We start from the raw sequence: 20232 nt of genomic DNA, 5'->3' as shown, positions 1-20232 counted from the left end.
TGCACACAGAAAATGAGGGAATACAACTAAGATGAATACCAGGGAGCTCCCAAGTGGCAGTTCCATTTTCATTCCTTCATAAAGATCATAAAAAGCCATCATTACTCATGGTTAGCAATACACACAATCATTGTGCTACACTGTAAACCACACCTTCTGATCGACAGAAAATGAGAATAATTATTATAAAATAAAATAACAATGATAATAATGCCATAACTTAAGATCTTTCATGTAGTCCAGCTACAGACTTTATACAAAATGGAATAATTTAATGCAAACAACACTGCTGTCTGTATAAGTTAAACATTCTCCTTCATCCACCCAAGAGCTATAAATTATAGACACTAAATTTTAGATCAATGTCTCAACATAAAGTGTAAACAAATGGAGGGATCAAACAAGCAAAAGGAACTGCTCTAAATTCCCTCCGCCTTTCCTTTTTGGCTGATGCAATCAGTGACACCGAGGGAAGGGGCTGCGACAGTTTTATCTGTGTTGGAAATAGTTCAATACCTGTATGTGTAAGTCTTTCCCAATGTCCACCATGATGCAGTGTCAAAGAGTTGAGCCAGGGTCTTCAGGTCTTGAGCCTAGAGAGGTTGTTTGACAGTAACCTTTCTTGGAGAAAGAGACGGAAACTAGGCCAACACCTGTTTTTATATAAAATTCTAGATAAAAATTTCCTTGAAGCCAAGGCACCATGAAGTACCTTGGGGTGCTTTTCAAAGCCCAGGACCCCGGAGCCAAGCAGGACCTCATGCCTTGGACAATGTTCGATCTAACTGCTGCTCGGCATCAGTTGTTCTTTCCAGAAATTTCCAAATCCAATTGTTCCAAACTGCATTGATCCGGAGTGCAGTAAAATACACCTTACAAGTTGCATTTAATGAAAATGCTGTTGTGGTGGGAAAGGGGTTGCCTTTCGCCAGTTGCTTATTTTGCCTTTATGCTGCTAGTGGTAGCCAGGCACTAAAGCTTCCCGGAGAGAATGAGTTAATGAATGAAAACGAGGGGGGTGGCTTGGGGTTGGACACTGGACAGACTCACACACATGCTAGCTGCCTTCAAAGTCTGTTCTGTTTGAATCAATATGACTCTAGTAGACAAGCAACCTGGTTCCACAGAGGGGCGGTCCCATCTTCTGCACAAAGTGGAACTGAGACACTGTTAGAATGTACTTTCACAAATTCCACATTTGCTTTTCTAATACTGTTGTAAATCCCCTTTTTCTCTTATCAGCACCCCACCCCTGGCCTTTTTGCCTAAAGGAAGTGGTCAACAGGTGCAAAGGAAATAGGCTACAAGAAAATGGCACTTGAGTCTGAAAAATCAACACACTGGTCAAGGTCACACATTTGTCAAGGTCATGACGATGACGGCATTAAAAAGGGAAGTATTTGTCAAAGACAAGGTTTGACTCTGTCTGTAAGTCTCACTACCAAATGCTGCTTCAGATTTTTAAAATGAAATCAGCTTCCACAGGTGTAGTTGTCTTTTTCCTCCTAGAGGAAGCACATGCCCTCAAAGACCTTGGGTGCAAGTATCTGGTCATCAGTCTTTTCTAGGCCATTTCCATCACCCGTGTGGACAAGCTGGTTGAACTTAATGTGGTCTGTTCACAAGTTACCTGGAATTGCTTTTCCTTTGTTGTTCTGTGTTTTCTAAAATAATCCATATGTCTTGCTCTGGCTCTTCTTCAGCCACTTATGGCCAAAAAACTGGTCCCCTGTTCAAGTAGCAATAATACCTCCTGGCCCCACAAATTCCCAAGGATGTTGCTCCTAAATTCCACTTCTTTCTTTTCTTTCTTCCTTTATCTCTCTCTCACTCTCTCTTTTTTTTTTTTGCAAGAAATTATTGTCTCTCTCTCTCTATCATATATAGTTCACTCTTTACAGTACAAAGTGTTAAAATGTCAAACAAAAATAAATATCAATGTTACAGTAGCTAGAATATTCAATAAAATAGATCCCTGCCATTCTTGATTGAAATGTTCAGTGAGACTTAATTTCATTTGGATATTTTTTTCCAGAGATTTGCGAAGTCTCATGTTCCTGTTATTGCAGCTCATTTCTAGGGGTAAGAAAGATGGGGCAGCTCTCTTCCCAGACAAAAAAGCAAGGAGAGAGGGGAAAGAGTCTGGGGGGAGGGGGGAACGATCTGAAATGCCAGTATAGTCATGAGATCTTCAGGATGGGTCTTCCTCCATTACCAAGTAGCAGAGCTGTAGTGTTTATTGGTCCTAACTGTGGCATCAGAACACTCTCCATCGGAAGAGTCACAGTCTGATTCTTCAAACTGCATAGGATTCTGCAAAGTCGAGACAAAATAAAACGTTAATCCGTTTGGGCAATCACTTAGTAAACACGTATCGGACACCTCCCACATGACAGGCACCGTGCTGGGTTGCTGGCTAAGATAAATGAGCCCAGGTCCTGCCCTTGCCGGGTTTCTGGAGAAAGAAGACCTGGAGAGGTGATGACAGTGATGATGATGGCAGTTACAGCAGGACCACCTCAGCCCCGCTTGCAGAGTGTTGGCTATGATCTGGGCACTGCTGTAAGGGCTTTACGTCTAGAAATTCACTTAATCCTCACAAGCACTCTAGGAGACAGATGCCGTCATCACCCCCTTGCAGACGAGGGCACTGACCCACAGAGAGGTTAGCAGCTGGCCCAGCGTGGCAGCCAGGAGAGAACCCCGGCGGGGCTTGGCATCCAGGCCGTCGGAGGCCGGGTGTGCACTCTCGGCCACCCTGCTATCCTGCCTCCCAAGACAGGGGCAGTCCTGTGCTGTGCAGGACCTCGAGCGTCCCATGTGCTATGAGAGCATCATCCAGGGGACGGTGAGGACATGGAGGAGCGAGACGGGGTCAGGAGCAGGTGATGTTTGACCTAATCTTAGAATGAAGGAGGCCTGAGCCATTCGATGTTGGAGCCTCACTTGGGAGACCTGTCCCTATTGGGGAGCTCTGTGTATCTCTGTACTCCACTTACTTCTTGGAGGCACCTGTTTTATCTCATATACTAAATGATAATTGTAAAGGCTGTAGGGACCCAGGCACACTCTGACCCCAAAGAGCTGCAGTGAGGAAAGGAGGAGGGAGAAGCCCCACCTCATAGCCACGTTCCTCTGCGCACAGCTTGCCCAGAGACATCTGCGTCTTCACGCGGCGCACAGCACACTCCTTGTCAGAGAGCCCGTCTGAATGCGAGGATATCTCAATGGGGATCTCTGGCGTCTGGGACAGCAGGTCATCTAGCTTCTCCGCCAGGCGGTCTTCAAGTTTGTCTGCTAACTCATCAGGACTGTTGGAGTGGTCGCTGGTATTTCCCTCCTCTCCATCAGACACAGAGAAATTCTCAGAGCTAAAGGTGGAATACGACTGGCAGCTGCTGATACAGCGATGGGGCCTAGAACCACAAAGAACCAGAGGATCTTCATCACAGGCACACCTGCTGTTCTTCCCTTGCCTGTCAGTCATAGCCTCGCCGAGAGGTCATCTAGGTTTCTCCCAACCCCTGAGGGAGATTCGAATACAGATGGATGGACACTATTTAATTTTAAAGCAAAAGAGAAGGAAACGTGACTCGCCCTTTTCATTTGGTTCGTATGTTTATGTGGCTAAACACTATATTCCAAAGCCGATGGCTACCACTGGTCTTTGAAAACCTCAGCTGGTCGGGTCACAGCATGGACACGCATGCACGCACGGTGTGGAGCTGTCCTGCTTCTTAGGCACAGGCCTCCCAGATTCTTACACGGAAGAGAGTCTTGGGAGATTCTTGGCCTAACTCCTTTCCCAAACATAAAACTGGAGCCAGAGAAGGAAAGTGGCTTGTTCCAGGCCACATCACCTGAGAATGCAGAGCTGCAGCTTGGGCTGGGTCTACTCAGAGCCCGCTCCATGTCATTCTCTACCTCTCCCTCAACCCCAGCTGCATTGCCTATTGGGCATGGCAGCCCTGAAAGGCGAAGTGCCTTCGCCCTGTCAGCTGACCCCCAGCAGGGATGAGCTTGGAAGGAACACACACTCTGCAGCTAGGGGCACTTAATGTGTCAGTTAATGGCTCATTCCAGTTAACACGTGAGTTTAGCTCAGATGAGGCCAAATCTGGGGGGGGGGGGCAGGCAGGGGCGGGATAATTTGCAAAAGTTCATTTCTTTCCCGTTGTTTATTATAAGTAGACTAGTAAATAAGAATGCTGTTAGCTCACATTGGTTTCAAAACAAAACAAAAATAATAAGAAGACTGCCTTTTTCCGCTGTCATTGTCTGATCTTTCTGTATCTCTTAGTACAAAGTGATTTTGATGGCATATGATCTGAGGCTTGCCACTGACCAGGCCAGGTGATAGGCTGAGGTTGGGAGGAGGGGAAAATCAAGGACACCTGAAAAGAGCTCGTGTGGGGAAGGGAAATTAAAGTAGGATTCATACAACATCTCAAGGCTGGTAACAGAAAGGGACAGGGAGAAAAATGATATAATATGAAAAGCAAAACCATGCAGTAAAAACATGAATGTAATTTGCAGCTAAGAAGGGCAGGAAGCCATTAAGTGGGCTGAGTTCATGGTGTGTCATGGGAACAAAGCTGGAAGTAATGTAACTGTGATGTCAGTAGAGTGAGTTCAGAGAATGAAAAGACATTTTACTGGGATCCAATCTCACTGCGTAGGAGAAACCAAGGAGATAATAAGGTAGCAATAGCAATGTGGCAAGAGTAGCTCAGGGGATGAGAACGGATTTCATTTTTGTGCAGTGTGGGGACCCAGAATACAATTTACCAAAGGAGTCTCTTGCTTTGCAGAGAATTCCTGTTTCTGGGCAGGTACACAAGCCTTCCTGGACGGTTCTTAGAGCTCTACTCTTCAAGAACAGACCGTGTACTCACAGAAAAGGCTTTCTTGGAGGAAAACTAGCTTCCCTACTCCTACATGAAGGCAGCTCTTCTTCTAGAAGTAGGGGGATGTGGTCCTTCTTAAATTTAATCCTACCAGCAAAATTATTCTTTCTGGCTAGGCAGGAAGCTACTTTTAAGGCTGGGCTGAAGGACGACTCAGCCTAATTAATTATACTTAATTTGAGGCATAATATCCAAAGGCATGGAGAGTACTATGGACTGAATTGTGTCCACCACCTCCCCCACCCCAATTCATATGTTGAAGCCCTACACCTAGTGTGACTGAATCTGGACATAGGCTCTTAGGAGGTAATTAAAGTCAAATGAGATCATAAGGGTGCAGCCATAATCCCTTGGGACTGTGACCTTATAAGAGGAAGATCTCTTCCCTTCCCTTCCCTTCTGCACCCCTCTCTTCCCTACTACCCCTCTTCCCCCACCACCAACCCTGTAAGGACACAGCAAGAAGGCTGCTGTCTGCAAGCTAGGAAGAGAGTCCTCACCAGGAACCCCGATCCTGGACTTCCCAGCCTCCAGAACTGTGAAAGATAAATTCCCATTATTTAAGCCACCCAGCCCGTGGTATTTTGTTAGAGCAGCCAGAGAGACTAATACAGGGAGGTACACCAGAAACTCATCAAATTATCCCCAAAACAGCATGGCCATCTCTCATAAAATGCCCACTCCGTTCTCAATTGTAACCCTGAAGCCGAATTTATGCTCATCTTGAAGTTCCTAAGAAATGAGTTCTGATGAACTAGGATCCGCCAAGCATAGTGAGCAGCCAAAATGTGGCAATGGGAAAACAGGAATGTGAATTTGAATCTCCCGATAAGGTGGTAGTTCGAAGGTGACCTATGACTGAACGGGAGGTATGCCAAACTCAGGATTTTCCCCATTACCCAGAAAGCAGTACATGTGTTTGTTGGTTTTACCTCTGTCTTCGTGGAAATTCAACTTCACTATCTACTTCCCCTTCTTCCTCTTCTGAGGAGTCATCTCCACTCTGAGGAGAACAAGGAGAAAGTGTTTTATCTCAATCTGTCTCTCTCTCTCTCTCACACATACACACACACACACTCCTTGTAAAAGATTTAATTATAATCAGAAGGCACTGAATAGCAGTTTGCTGAGTGTCATCTTTAAACATATATATTTTCAGGGGAGGCTGGGTGGCTCAGTCGGTTAAGCGTCTGCCTTCGGCTCAGGTCATGGTCCCAGGGTCCTGGGATCGAGCCCCGCATCGGGCTCCCTGCTCAGCCGGGAGCCTGCTTCTCCCTCTACCTGCTGCTCCCCCTTGCTTGTGCTCTCTCTCTCAAATAAATAAAATCTTAAAAAAAATAAACATATATTTTCATTCAGCAACCTTTCCTCGGTGTCCATGAGGACAGGGTCTGTCCTAGATGCTGGAAGACACACAGAACCGAGTAAATGTGAGTTTTGCCCTCCAGTCGGTAAGGATTCCATGAGACTACCCAAGGTGAGTGATGGGGAGGGGAAACTAGAGAGAAGGTCTTGGATTTGGGGGCAGTCTCTTGTAATCATTGTCATTCATGGTTCCAGGCCCTGACATAGGGACTCCACCAAGAAGTGATCTTTCAGTTCTTCAAAACCCAACAACTACTTTTTCCCTTCTATGTACCAATCACCTTTTCACTAATATTATAGTTACAATGCTCATTTGCACTGCTAAGGCATACATTATTTGAGGGTCAAACCATATCTTGTACCGTATTTCTCATTTCACCATGAATACAAAACAGGTGTGTAATGCATTATGGAGTCAGCATGTTGGTAAGGATGATGGAGCTCTGGTTGGGACATCTGAGGCCTTGGGATTGCCAGGGCTCTGTGATTGATCTGGAAGGCTGGGTAAGTGTCTTGTCTGAGAAGATGGTCTTCCTTCACAGGGAAGAGTCCGTCTCTCTTCGAGAACATAAGAACAGCCACACTTAAAATCAACTGCCCTTACCCACAGAATCATGATGCACTGGATTAGTACCATCCATTGTGAGGTGGGTAACTGGGTCCAAGTAATTATACCAAAGGTTGAGGATAATTTACTTTTAAAGTCAGTTTTAATATACCATCACCCATCCATTTGTATTCTGATATGCTTTTTTGAGTAGAAAGGACAGGCATGGGGTTATATTGACTGCCAAGATGAACATTTACCCGAGGCACCATGGAAGTGGATCTCGGTCAAGAGAAGTTGAATTGCCTTGTGGGAGTACTGTTCCAATGAGTCCAAATGTATAGGGTGTGCACTCCCTGGCCTGCCAGCCCACAGAGTGCATCAAAATGGCATCAGAATAGTTCAAAGATACATGTTACTCGAGAGCGGACTGGGATGACTGCTAAAGGGTACAGGGTTTCTTTCTGGGATGATGAAAATATTCTAAAATTGGTGATGACTGCATAACTGTGAATAAAAGCACTGAGTGGTACATTTAATGGGAGAACTTTATGATACATGAGTTATAGCTCAATAAAGTTGTTACCAAAAAATACACGTTACTGGCCATATAGGGGTGGGGAAGCAGAGACCAGATTAACCCAAATTCACCACCCAAAACACAATTTAATCTCTGGGAATGCTTTCTCAGCAGCAGCACTGTATGTTGGGGAAGAAATACAGTTCTGAGACAGTAGCTCTGAGCCTCAACTTTTTTTTTTTTTAAAGATTTTATTTATTTATTTGAGAGAGAGAGAGAATGAGAGAGAAAGCACATGAGAGGGGAGAGGGTCAGAGGGAGAGGCAGACTCCCTGCTGAGCAGGGAGCCCGATGTGGGACTCGATCCCGGGACTCCAGGATCATGACCTGAGCCGAAGGCAGTTGCTTAACCAACTGAGCCACCCAGGCGCCCAGCCTCAACTTTTTTTTTAATTGAAGTATAGTTGATTTATAGTATTATATTAGTTTCATGTGTGTAACATAGTGATTCAACAATTGTATATATTATGCTCTGCTTGCCAAAATAAATAGTTATCATCTGTTACCTTACACAGTTATTACAACGTTATTGACTATATTCCCTATGCTTTACTCTTCACCCCTTGTGAGTTATTTTGTAATTGGGGTTTGACCTTCTTAATCCCCTTTACCTATTTCACCCATTCCCCCACCTTCCTCCCCTTTGGCAACTACTAATTTGTTTTTCATATTTATGAATCTATTTCTAGGTCTGTGTGTTTGTTCATTTGCTTTGTTTTCTTAGATTCCACCTCTAAATGAATGATATGGTATTGGTCTTTTTCTGACTTATTTTGCTTAGCATAATACCCTATAGGTGCATCCATGTTGTCATGAATGGCAAGATTTCATTCTTTTTTATGGCTGAGTATATCCCATTGTATATATGTATGAATGTATGTTTACACACACACACACACACACACACACACACACCCCACATCTTCTTTATCCATTCATCCATTGATGGTTGTTTCCATATCTTGGCCATTGTAAACAATACTGTAATAAACACAGGGGTGCATATATTTTTCCTAATTAGTTATTTTGTTTTCTTTGGGTAAATACCCAGAAGTGAAATTACTGGATCACATGGTATTTCTATTTTTAATTTTTTGTGGAACCTCCATACTGTTTTCCACAGCGGCTGCACCAGTTTGCATTCCCACCAACAGCGCACACGAGTTCCCTTTTCTCCACATCCTCTCCGACTTGTTATTTCTTGTCTTTTTGATTCTAGCCATCCTGACAGGTACGTCAACTTCTTTTAAATGTCTAGTTGACTGAAACATACTCATTTACATTTTAGACCCTTTCATTCCTTCAACGGCACTCCTGATGAATGCTGACGAGATGAAGCAATGCTGAGAACTGAGTGGGTGTTTGCGCTGTACTAAACACTTTTCATACATAATCTTATTTTTAACTCATTAGCAAGATGAGCTAACATTTTTGGAAGGTTGTTACGTGCTGGGTCCTGTTCTAAATGCTTTATATGTATTAACTCACTTCATCTTCACATCAACCAATGAGGCAGGGTCCACTATGTGCCCCATTTATAGACAAGGACACCAATGTTCATAGAGGTTCTAAGTGGAAGAGCCTTGCTTTGAACTCAGATCTCTCTGGCTCCCAGGTTCACTATGGTAGATTGCCTCCAAGCTAATAAACCCTAGGCAGCCAGTGGGTGAGGAGGAGAGGAACAGGTTTCAGTGATGGAGACCTCACTGGGTCATGATGGTTATTCATAAAGGCAGTGTTTTCCAAAATATATTGGTTTTTAAAAATCTTTTATTTTTTCTTAAGTAAGCTCCACACCCAACGTGGGGCTTGAACTCATGACCTCAAGCTCGAGAGTCACATGCTCTGCCGAGTAAGCCAGCCAGGCACCCATCCAAGACACATTGTGAGGAAAGCTAGTTCCATGGGGTATTAATAGATGTTATTTTTAAAGCCATTATGGCCAAATAGGTAAGGGAAATGCTGGATTAAACAAGGAACTGTATGATTTTTTAAAGCTTAGGATTTGTCGATGTGCACTAGGAATCTCCAAGAGGGGACAGAGAATACTATGTTTTTCAAACTTGTTTTATAATGGGATCCTTCCTTCTTGCAACATCCATCAGGACTAGGCTAGGGTAGTTCTAGTTTTGATTACATATCCCTAGTATATGGTTATTTATCTATTTCTAAATTAGATACATGTGAATCAGTCCTCTGGTTCAGTAGTTCCTAAAGCGCAGTCTCTAATCTATCCCTTAAGCAGTGGGGCAAGAGAGTATTGAAAGTCAAAGAAACCTCTGTTCATGCTTTCATCATCTCTTCCTTTTACAAAATGGATGCACGATGCAGGTTTTCTAATGTGCACAACATGACGGGCTCTGACATCCCGTGCTGAGGCTGTCATTACAGCTTACCTTTTGCAGGGGCCTTGTGTTTCGAGGTAGCATTGGGGGGGTGATGTGATGAGGGATGCCAAGGGATGACGCAGACCTACAGCCTTTGAATTCATTTTCTTCCATTTCCTCGGAACCTTGGGCATCTTCCGAGAGGGGATTGTGTGCTGGTGACTTGAAAAGGTCGGGGCTCCTCCCCACTGGCTCAGCAGAGGGTATGTCTAGGGACCCACACTGTTCTGGCCTGCACTGGAGGCAGGGCTCATAAGACTCAGCCTGACAACAGCCCCAGGGGCCAGCTGGGCCCTCGTCGGGCTCGGAGCTTCTCCAGCAATCTGCTGCCATGGCCGTGGAGATGAGATCAGGGCTGGAGCCAGGCATCTGTCTTTGAGCATGGTTGCTGAGTGGGCTCCGCAGGGCTGCTGCTGGGCCAAAATACCTCAGGTTGTTGGCGCAGGTCGCAATGTCCTGTCCGTGCATATTGAGTCTGGGATGGTGACTCTGAGACACGGCAGGAGGGGCTTGCTGGTACTGCCGCTGCGGAGGATGATGGTGATGGGGAGAAGGGTACTGGGACGGAGCGTGGTGTAGATAAGTGGGATGCGGTGAATTTTCCTGCGCTGGCTGGTTTTTCAAGATCCCTGCAAAGTCACCATGGCTGCCTCTGCTATTCCCTCGGCGGTGGCGTGGTTTGCTCCGATATCGGCTCTTGCTGCTTGAGGTGGACATTTTGGGACTTCCGGACAAAGGGGATGCAGCGGGAGCCACCTCCACGCTGGGGATACCTTCAGATCTCAGCAGATCTGGCCTGGGAGGGAAGGAAAGATTTCGTTTTAAACAGAAGAAAACACATTCAAGTTGGGGGAAATGTAACCCAAACCTTAAAATACACACACCCCTTGAAACAGGAGGCACGTATGCAGAGATTTATCTGATGGAGATGACAGATGTGCACAAATATGTGTATTTCCAAGACGTTGATGTTATATACTATAGTTTAAAATAGCAGAAAATTAGAAACAACCTAGATGTCCACCTATAGAGGAGTTCCTTCATTCCTTCTGGATTTTATTCTGTGCCTCACTAGCTGAGGTACCCAATCCCCTTTACATTATAATTCTACCCTACAGGCTTCTCGATCTCTTCCTAACCTCAGCTATCAGCCCAGTGCCAACATGCCAAGGCAGAGGCAAAGGTTTGCCCACGATCAGGAATCTGTCTGATGATGGATCTAGAGGGATCCCACAGAAGATCACAAATCACAGGGATCTGGCACAAGAGAAGGAAAGCTCAGGTTAATTAGGCAAGAGGCTAAATTCAGGGACTTTGGTCGAGACATGGTCTCCTTGAGGTCTGGGACTCTGTCCATCCATCTGTGTATGGGAAGGACACTAGCAGGGAGCCTTGCTCACACTCAGTACTCAACCATGTTTAAGGAAGTGGGGAAATGGGGTGGGGACTGAGGAGAGGGAAACAGTACAGAGCCTGGGAGGTTGGACAGAGCCATCAAGAGAAGGGCTTGTGAGGAGTGGCCTGGCATGGTCCTGGCTCCTCTCCTAGTCCTGTTGTCGAGAGCTCCCTGGGCTGGTCATGCAGATCATGTGCAAGAGCGAGCCAGAGCACACACTGATTTCAGGGTGCACAGGTAAACAATAAATGGTTTCTGAACCGAGGGATGGTACAGACGGAGACTCGAGGACACCAGAGAGCGCCACTACCGCCTTCCTTCTCTGGAACCAAACAGACACAAATCTTCAGATTACAGAGCTCAAGGACCCAAACTTTTTTTTTTTTTAACAACAGAATCCTTTTCTCAAATGAATTATGAGAAACTCAGTATATAAAATAGATACAGTAAGAGAACAGACTGGTGGTTGCCAGAGGTGGGGGGTGGGGGAATGGGTGAAATGAAGGAAGAGGGTCAAAAGGCATAAACTCCCAGTTATAAAATATCTAAGTCCAGGGAAGTAACGTATAGCATGGAGACTATAGGTAATATACAGTTGCCCCTTGGATAATGTGCACGGTCAAAAAGCCAGGTATAACTCTAAAAAAACTTAAAAATAGCTTACTGTTGACCAGCTGCCTTACTGATAACATAAACAGTTGATTCATACATATTTTGTATATTATATGTATTATATACTGTATTCTTAAAGTAAGCTAGAGAAAAGAAAATGTTAAGAAAATCATAAGAGAAAACACATTTATGGTACTGTATTGCAAAAAATTCACATGTAAGTGGAACTGTGCAGCTCAAACCTGTGTTGTTCAAGAGTCAGCTGCACCACATGGCATATCTGAAAGTCTCTGAGACATCGCAAAAGTTCTTAGCACAAGAAAAAATATATAACTATTTGTGGTGATGAACGGACGTTAACTAGACTTGTGGTAATTATTTCATAATATATATGTATATTGAGTGGTTATGTTGTACAGCCAAAACTAATATAATGTTATATGTCAATTATATCTCATACTCCCCCCCCACCCCCGCCCCAGATATAGTGGGACAGTTGGTGGGGGGAGAGCAGAAGCCCCTCCTTGCTGGGCTCCCCCTCCTTGTCCTCTCAACTTCTGCAATAATCCCTGACATCTCTCTGCAAGCCCTAGGGTGTCCCAGACCTTGCTTGAAAACCACAGATACAGTCCCACCTCTACCTTACGTGATGAGGAAACCGAAGCCCAAGGTGGCTCATGGTCTCATAGTGCATTACCAGCAGAATCCAGACAAGAAGTCTCTCCTAATCCCCAGACTGGCTTATTGGAGATTCAGAGGACAAGCTTAAAGGTGCCGACAAATCACTCGGGGCTTATTAAAATGGTTGAGTCAGTCAGGTCTAAGATGGGGCCCAAGAGTCCACATTTCTAACACACTCTCACGTGATGCTGCACTGAGGACCACATGTGAATAGGAAATGAGTCAGCATCAGGTTGTAGGAGATGTGTTTTTCTTCTTTTTTTGGGAGAACAGTTAAAGGCTTGTCTTAGCACAGAAGTCCCAGGTAATACTGGTATATGACAAGGTGGGCAGAGTATTGTCTGCTGTGAGCATCTTCCTGTCTCAGGTTCATGGTTCTGTGGTCAGCTGGCCACCTTGTGCCACAGAAAGTCTGTGGACTGAGGAGGTTCTGGGGCTTTTATTGAGGCAAGAGAGCCCTCCGAGGCCCAGTTAGGGGCGTCTACTTACACAGCGACTAGCTATGGTGGGATCTAGAAGAAGGTTGAGGTGAAAGTGTCCTAAATCAGGTGAAGGCTGCTTTTATTGAACCTGGCAGTGCAAAAATCACAGAATAACAATGATACAGCACTTCACAGTTGACAAAGCACTTTACAGTATATAAAACACTTATTTCCTACTATTCATTTTTCCAATATTCATTTTACAGATAAAGGCACTGAGGGATCTGAGAGGTTAATTGGCTTGTGTCCATCACAAAGGAAGTAAACGGCAGAACTCCTAACTTGCACCCAAGTCTTCTGACATTAAGGAATAGTTCTTGCCCCATTCCAAGCCTCTCCTTATTATGAGTATTTAGACTATTGTATTGGATTACACTCACTTGTAACAGGCTTTGTGGATCCATAATTGAGTCTGATTCTCTTCTTTTTAGTCCCCAGCTAAACCCACATTGACACTTAGGCCAAAGGATGGTGGATGGTTTTCCCTCTCTGATCTCCTCCCAGGTCACTGGACTTCTGACTTAATCACTGGACTCTCCAAATAATCTGTAACTGACATCCTCCAGGGGCCAATCAACTGAGAGCAGAACTCTTTGCAGCTCAAAGACCCATTCCAGGTTGTCTTCCTGCATGAGCTCAGTCAGCTTGTCCACTAAGCATCTGCTGGTGATGGCAAACTCTTCCAAACATATTCCTCACAGCGAACATTAAAAGTAAACATGAGCTCACATTTTGAAAAATGAAACATTACTATTTTCTCCTCCAAAGCTCTTAGTTTTAACTGTAGCAGAATGCAGGGAGGAGCCAGCAGGTGAACTCAGTCTCCAATTAAGACATTAAAAGAAAGAGGTGTTGGGATCCTCAGAGGGTTTTGCCAGGTGCCATCTGCAATTTCTCAGAACTTGACTAGAAGGTGATCAGGGGTGCAAAGTAAAAGCAAAACTGGAATTAATCCATGTAATTACTCTTTAGTAGTTTAGATTTATGTTAGTCATGCTATGGTAGTATGGCCGCCATTCTGGAAGCCTTAAAATACATTCTTTGTTTGCATTTTGTCATTACCTTTATTCTTACTGCATTTTGTGGTAGACCATTGGGTCTACACCCCAGGTTGTAGGGACATTTCTTTCCTTTACATTAACTTGGCTAGAATAGAGTCTACTCTCCACTATTTGGGAGGAATGGGCATCTAGTAGAGCCTGATAATAAAAACTGACTGGAAGAGCATTCTAATATTAAACTAGTATAAGGAAAATGCATTGTAAAGGAAAGGGCAATCTTTCTTTCTTTCTTTCTTTTTTTTTACTATTCAAAAACTCATTTTTTAGCACCTGTGATTTGTAAGGTGATTTCACATTTCTCTTATTTAAACTTCAGAGAAATCCCATGCAGGAATACAATGAGGGACCCTACATGGTTAGGTATAGGTAATTATCAAAGCCCCTGCTTTTGTTTTTTGGTGGTGGATTTACAGGCACTTACTACATTATTAAAAAGAACTAAATGAATAAGTAAAAGTGAGACACACATGGATCAATGTTGCATAAAACAAGAATTATGATTAACCCAATTCTGTGCACTAGGAGTCAAAAGGAGAAAAAGAAATCTCATGTGTCATCATTATACCATTTTACCCAGGGGGCTGAAAGAGGTCAAGTGACATGGCCCACATCATACAGCTTATGATAATAATTTGAATCCACGTCTGCCTGGTCCTCAGTTTATTTCTCTTTTCCCTATACCATGCTAAGACAATAAATATCTACATCTCAGAGAGTAAAAACTAGATTCCTAGAGTTCATGACACATCCTCTCACTTTTTTATCTAGAGGCGAGGGTGCCTGTGATGAGCTACAGAGTGGACACACCATCATGGGATAATGTATTTTTGGGGGGATATTTTCCCATTTCTCTGAATGTCAGGTTGGCACAGGTGTCTCACCGTTTGGTCTGCATCCCTGATTTATGAGGTGTGCCTTTCCTCTTCATGAGTTTCTCCATGGCATTGGGGTGGATTATTGGACGGACGGGGTGTCGTTTGTATGTTCCAGGATACTTCTTTTCCACTGCTTGCTCACGCCTGCAGAATGAAAGGAAGAGCCACAGCTCAGTCACTGCAGACAGAAAAGATGGGCAGGATGTTTTCACAGGCTAATTCCACTCACAGATTCTGGTCACCCTTAACAGATATACACTATTTGAATAACAACACTACAACTCAGGTTAAAAGGAAAAAAAAATTTTTTTTTCAACTCAATTCAACTAATCTGACTTCACTGTGCTCTTCCACTCTCTGGTGCACTCAGGGGCTGACCTTCCCTCCCCCAACATACCCCATGAGAAACACAGTGCAATGGTAGAGGTCCTACTTATTTTCAGTTATTGTTTTGGTCGGGACCACCGACCGGGGTCTCCTGTCATTGTCAAGAATCCCTTAAACCACTTTCCTCAGCCACCTTATTTCCCCAGGGGGCAAAAGGCTCCCCGTCATCCATGCCAAGCTTTTCTTGAGATGAGGATCCCTTCTTGGAGCCCTTTGGCAGGGGTGAAGTTGCAAGTGTTGATCAAGTGCACATTCCTCTATAACAAACTCTACAGCAACTCCACCCAACTGAAACTTCACCGAGGAAGGGACCTGGGCACAGCACATCCCTTAAGGAATGCTGAGTGAATGAATAAAGTATCTGCCATTTTAGGTTGGAGTAGTAGCAACATGGTGGAACAGTATTTGGGCTGACTGATAGACCCGACGCAGGAAGGACAGACAGAAGTCTGGATACATACTTAATGAGCTCCTTCTCCCGCATTTCTAGCTGCAGCATGATAGCACTGAGTTCCATGTATAAATTATTAGCCCGCTCAAGTTTTCTCTCATAGTGTTCACGAATATCCAGAGCATGCCTATCAAAGAAAAGAGAGGATCAGTGAAGCTGACTACCCTGGGGGAGAACAAAGAACAGGTCTAATGAAGTAAGAACCAGGATGGTTTATGTCACAAGCATTTGTCTGAGGGCTGTCTAAATTTAAGGATCCCTTGTCTGATGTAACGACTCGGACAAGATGGAGTGGGAGATGGGAAACCAAGCTTTCCCTTGGTTTATCCTTAGGGGCCACAGCCAGCCATACAGAATAGCCAGAAGGAGGCACAGATAAAAATCAGATTGTGATTTGTGTATAATGTGTAGCCTTTGTCTGTGTAGCACTGACAATACCTTAATAAGAATACAGTATAATATACTCATGTTCATGGAAATATGCAATTAAGGCTGACCCCCTGACCCTGTTCTTATCTGCGGCACAGATCCTGCCTAATATCGTGGTTATCTATGGCTACATTTTGTACCCCTCAATCAGTCATAAGCATCTTGAGACCAGGAACTACATCTTATAAAGTGCTGCCTTCCACGTCACCTTGGACGGGCACCGAATGAAGAAAGAGCATGGCTCCAGGAGCGCTGGCTGCAGAGATATATTAAAGGAGGATAACAAGGTTACAGGGAGCGGGTGGGACAGTGGGACAAAGGAGGGTTCACTTTGGGGGCAACTTATAAAGAGAATGAACAGGAAGGAGCAGAGGTGAAAGGTGTGTAGAAGGTGAAATGGTGATTCGCAAAGTGAGTTCCCGCCAGTATCTGCAGGTCTGGGGATGAGACGAGGTGGAGAAGGAAAGAGCAGCCCACCTGAGCTCTTCTCTGCGCCTCCGAATCAGTTCTTCATCTAATCGGTGTATACAAGTTCCCTCACTTTTGATCTTCTCAAAGTGTTTTTTCACCTCTTCTCTCCATTCAGCCTGGGTGAGGACAAAATAGAATTTGTTAGTACTCAAGGAGTTTCAGCCCCTGATATAACCATAGGGTCAGGGGCAGGATGGTATTCCCCTGCGTGTTTTTACTGAAGAGCCTTACGGAATAAATGTTCAATAAATATTAGCTGATAGCAAAATAGCTCATGCTCCTGTATCTGCACCGCCCCCCACCCCCCACACCATGACCTCCTTTTCTGTATTTAGTCCAACATGGGATGCCATCTCTTTTCCAGTTTCCTTGCCATACTGGCCACCAGAAATATCACAGCCGGCATACTGGCCATCACCTCTGGAACAAGAGAGCTCAGTTTTAAGTGAAGATGGTGGCTGAGATGGCCTGGCCAAAAAGAGAGCTCTTCTAACCATCTGGTATAAGGACGTGCCAGTAAGAATATGATCGTGTTTACAATTGGCACCAGAAGTTCTCTTAGGTTTTGTTTATGAAAATATCTTGGGGCACCTGGTGGCTCAGTTGGTTAAGCGTCTGCCTTCGGCTCAGGTCGTGATCCCGGGGTCCTGGGATCAAGCCCCACGTCAGGCTCCCTGCTCTGCGGGGAGTCTGCCTTTCCCTCTACCTCTGCCCGCCCCTCTCTCTCTGTGTCTCATGAATAAATAAAATCTTAAAAAGAAAAAAAGAAAATATCTTGAAAGAATATTTGGAGTAGAAGAACAGGGCATGAACAGCAGGACTTGGGAATAAAAACATAGGGAACTCTACAGGAATTGGGGAGTGAGGGAAAGAACAGGAAAAGAGAAAGAGGAGAAAAAGTATGGCTAAACAATGTAGTAGTTTGACAAAATTTTTAGAATGGGGATGAATACCTAATATGTGATTTCAGTTATTCAAAACGTAAGCCTCTTCCAATTTCCAAAAACTTTAGTAAAGTCTCTGACATTCACCTTGACTTTGGATGAGTGTTCTGTTTTTTTAGACATCAAGAAGAGGTGCTGAACTTTACATTTGGGTCAATGACAGGATGAAGATAAAGGAACAACCACAAGATGGTGGGGATGGGGCCCCAAAATTTTAGGAAGGCAGAGTGAGAGTGACCATGAAATTATAAATCTCCCAGGAATTCACAGACTATGTTAGGACACTGGGATTTCCACAAGGCATGGAATTCCAAGCCAATTTTATCTAAATTTTAGGGGTTAGAAAAACCTCTGCTGGAATATAGTCTACAGACAGTTTCTAGAAAACAGCTAAAGGAGATGTTTCCTCAAATTACATATAAATTACAGTCACAGGAAGCTAATGAGATTAAGATAATTTCCAGTAAAGGCTAGATGTATAACTAAATGCCTCTATATATTCTTCCTCTGGAGCTATTCTATTACCTTGAGATTCATGTTTAAAAATGATTTCTCTAGATCATGGAAGAAGTCATGCTTAAGTAATTGTGAAATTACAGAAGGTTTCTCCCCAAATTTGCTGTTTATCATTTAGTTTTTTTTTTTAGGATTTTATTAATTTTTGACAGAGAGAGAGAGAGCATAAGCAGGGGGAGTAGAAGGGAGAGGGAGAAGCAGACTCCCTGCTGAGCAGGGAGCCTGACGTGGGGCTGGATCCCAGGACCCTGGGATCAAGACCTGAGCCGAAGGCAGACGCCTAACCGACTGAGCCACCCAGGCGCCCCTCTCATTTACTTTTATAAAGGAAATCATATTGTAATTATTTAGAAAGCGATCATCCTGCTTATCTGCTTATAATATGCTAGCTCTTCATATATATATATATATATATATATATATATAGAGAGAGAGAGAGAGAGAGAGAGAGAGAGAGAGGGAGAGAGAGAGAGAGACTGACCATTGGAGAAAGATTTCTGTCAGTCAGTTGACTTTTGGGACCAAACCTGCCAAACAACGTCATCAGAAAGTAAAGGTCATCAGAAAGTAAAGGTCATCAGAGAGTGAAGGTCATCAGAAACTCAGATCCAGAATGCGCTGCCCATTGTTTGGTAACAGTCTTTGACAGTATTAAGCAATGAATGCAAGTTTGGTTGAGCCTCCAGTAATGCTGTTCTTGCAATCATCAGATCAAAGTCTGAAGGAAGAATACCTGAGCTTTAAGAAGCCTAAGATTGACAATCAAGAGTTGTTAGACCAAAAAAAGGTAAGGGAGAGGGCCAGGTTTGGGCCTTAAAGTGTCCTCTTTTATGCAAAAACGTATCTGTAGACACCAGTACAGTACCTAAAGAAAGAACCAGGAAAAGGAATATCTCCCTCTGGTGGTCAGGAATCAGCTGTCACAGAACAGATTTTTTTTTTTTTAATTCTTGAAAATCTTGAGGAAATAAATCTCCTAATATCTAGCTTATGGGAATGGAAATAAAGAGAACCTTTTTAAGATTGAATATTGAAAACTATTAAAAAAGTAGATTTTCAAAAAGAAGTCCCCCCCACCACCATGAAGAGGGAGCAGGATGTGTGGGAAAACCCCAGGTCCTGATTCATAATGTATTTTCCCCAAAGCTATGGTGTTACTGGAAGATGTTAATTTTGGAGTTCCATCATGCTTAGAATCTTTACATAATAGGAGCTCCAATTTGCACTTAATCTTCAGACATGTCTGGACATATCTGAAGAAATGGAAGGTGGATAGGCCGGAAACCAGTTTGCACAGAGACTGAGGTACCTCTGAGAGAAAATGCGGCACGAGAGAAAGGAGAAATCCTGCATGAACCTGACCTATAACAAAACCACCATTATAGGAGTGGGGGAGCATTTCCCAGTGTTTCATTAAAATATCTATAAAACACTGGGCCATAACCACCACTGCTCTGTTACCTTTAACCAAGTTTAACTCAACAGAGAAAGGAAGAGTTCATTGTGTAAATAGAACAATGTGCAGCTTTGGAATCTTGAGGAGTCCAGAGCTTTAGTTACAGGAGGAAATGGCAGCTCCTGATGGGTGAGGGCAGTGCCTTAGGATATGGCGGCATCCAGTGGATGCCAGCTGGGCCTACGGTCTTGTAGCAGAAAACAGAGCTAACCCACAAGGTAATACCTCACAGACACTAGCAGGAGACTGCTGTGTCAGGCCAGTCAGTGGAAAGCAGAGCAGATGTTACTATGAGGTTACTGAGATCCCTACTCTTCACTGGGAATTCCTTCCAAATGCATGTGAAGGGGTGAAGGGAGGGAGTAGGGGGTGCTTCACAAGGTATTCAAGTCCCGGGGAAGCAGATAAGGGAAAAATCCAGTGAAACTTGGGTTTTTACCATTAGTGGGACCCTTTTTATGTCCTAGATAAGGCCTGGGAAAGGCCATCCCATTTAAAAGGTTTTCGTCTTCTCCAGCCTTCCAGTTATTCAATCAGTAGATTGAACAGGTAAATTCAGAGAGACAGAGAGTAGAACAGAGATTACCAGGGGCCAAGGGGAGGAGGGAATGGGAAATGACTGCTTAATGGGGTGATGAAAACTTTTGGAAATAGTGGTGACAGTTTCACAATGTTGTCAATTTAA

The 20232-nt window shown here is 44.0% G+C and overlaps 1 protein-coding gene across 12 annotated transcripts in view; it reads right to left on the bottom strand.

Moving 5' to 3' along the window:
• Positions 1–251: 251 nt before the first annotated feature.
• Positions 252–20232, bottom strand: part of MAP3K13 (mitogen-activated protein kinase kinase kinase 13) — a 135110-nt gene continuing 115129 nt past the window's right edge. For all 12 annotated transcript variants that reach the window (XM_027584107.1, XM_027584110.1, XM_027584109.1 and 9 more), the window contains 7 exons: positions 16638–16747; positions 15742–15858; positions 14900–15037; positions 9796–10582; positions 5840–5910; positions 3119–3416; positions 252–2313 (listed from right to left, as the gene is read on the bottom strand). In XM_027584107.1, coding sequence (XP_027439908.1) covers positions 2212–2313; positions 3119–3416; positions 5840–5910; positions 9796–10582; positions 14900–15037; positions 15742–15858; positions 16638–16747 — 1623 coding nt within the window. In that variant the 3' untranslated portion in view covers positions 252–2211. The remainder of the gene's footprint in view (positions 2314–3118; positions 3417–5839; positions 5911–9795; positions 10583–14899; positions 15038–15741; positions 15859–16637; positions 16748–20232) is intronic.

Source organism: Zalophus californianus, chromosome 1, assembly GCF_009762305.2.
Source record: "Zalophus californianus isolate mZalCal1 chromosome 1, mZalCal1.pri.v2, whole genome shotgun sequence".
Taxonomy (NCBI): Eukaryota; Metazoa; Chordata; class Mammalia; order Carnivora; family Otariidae; genus Zalophus; species Zalophus californianus.
This window is presented reverse-complemented; position numbering and strand designations above follow the sequence as displayed.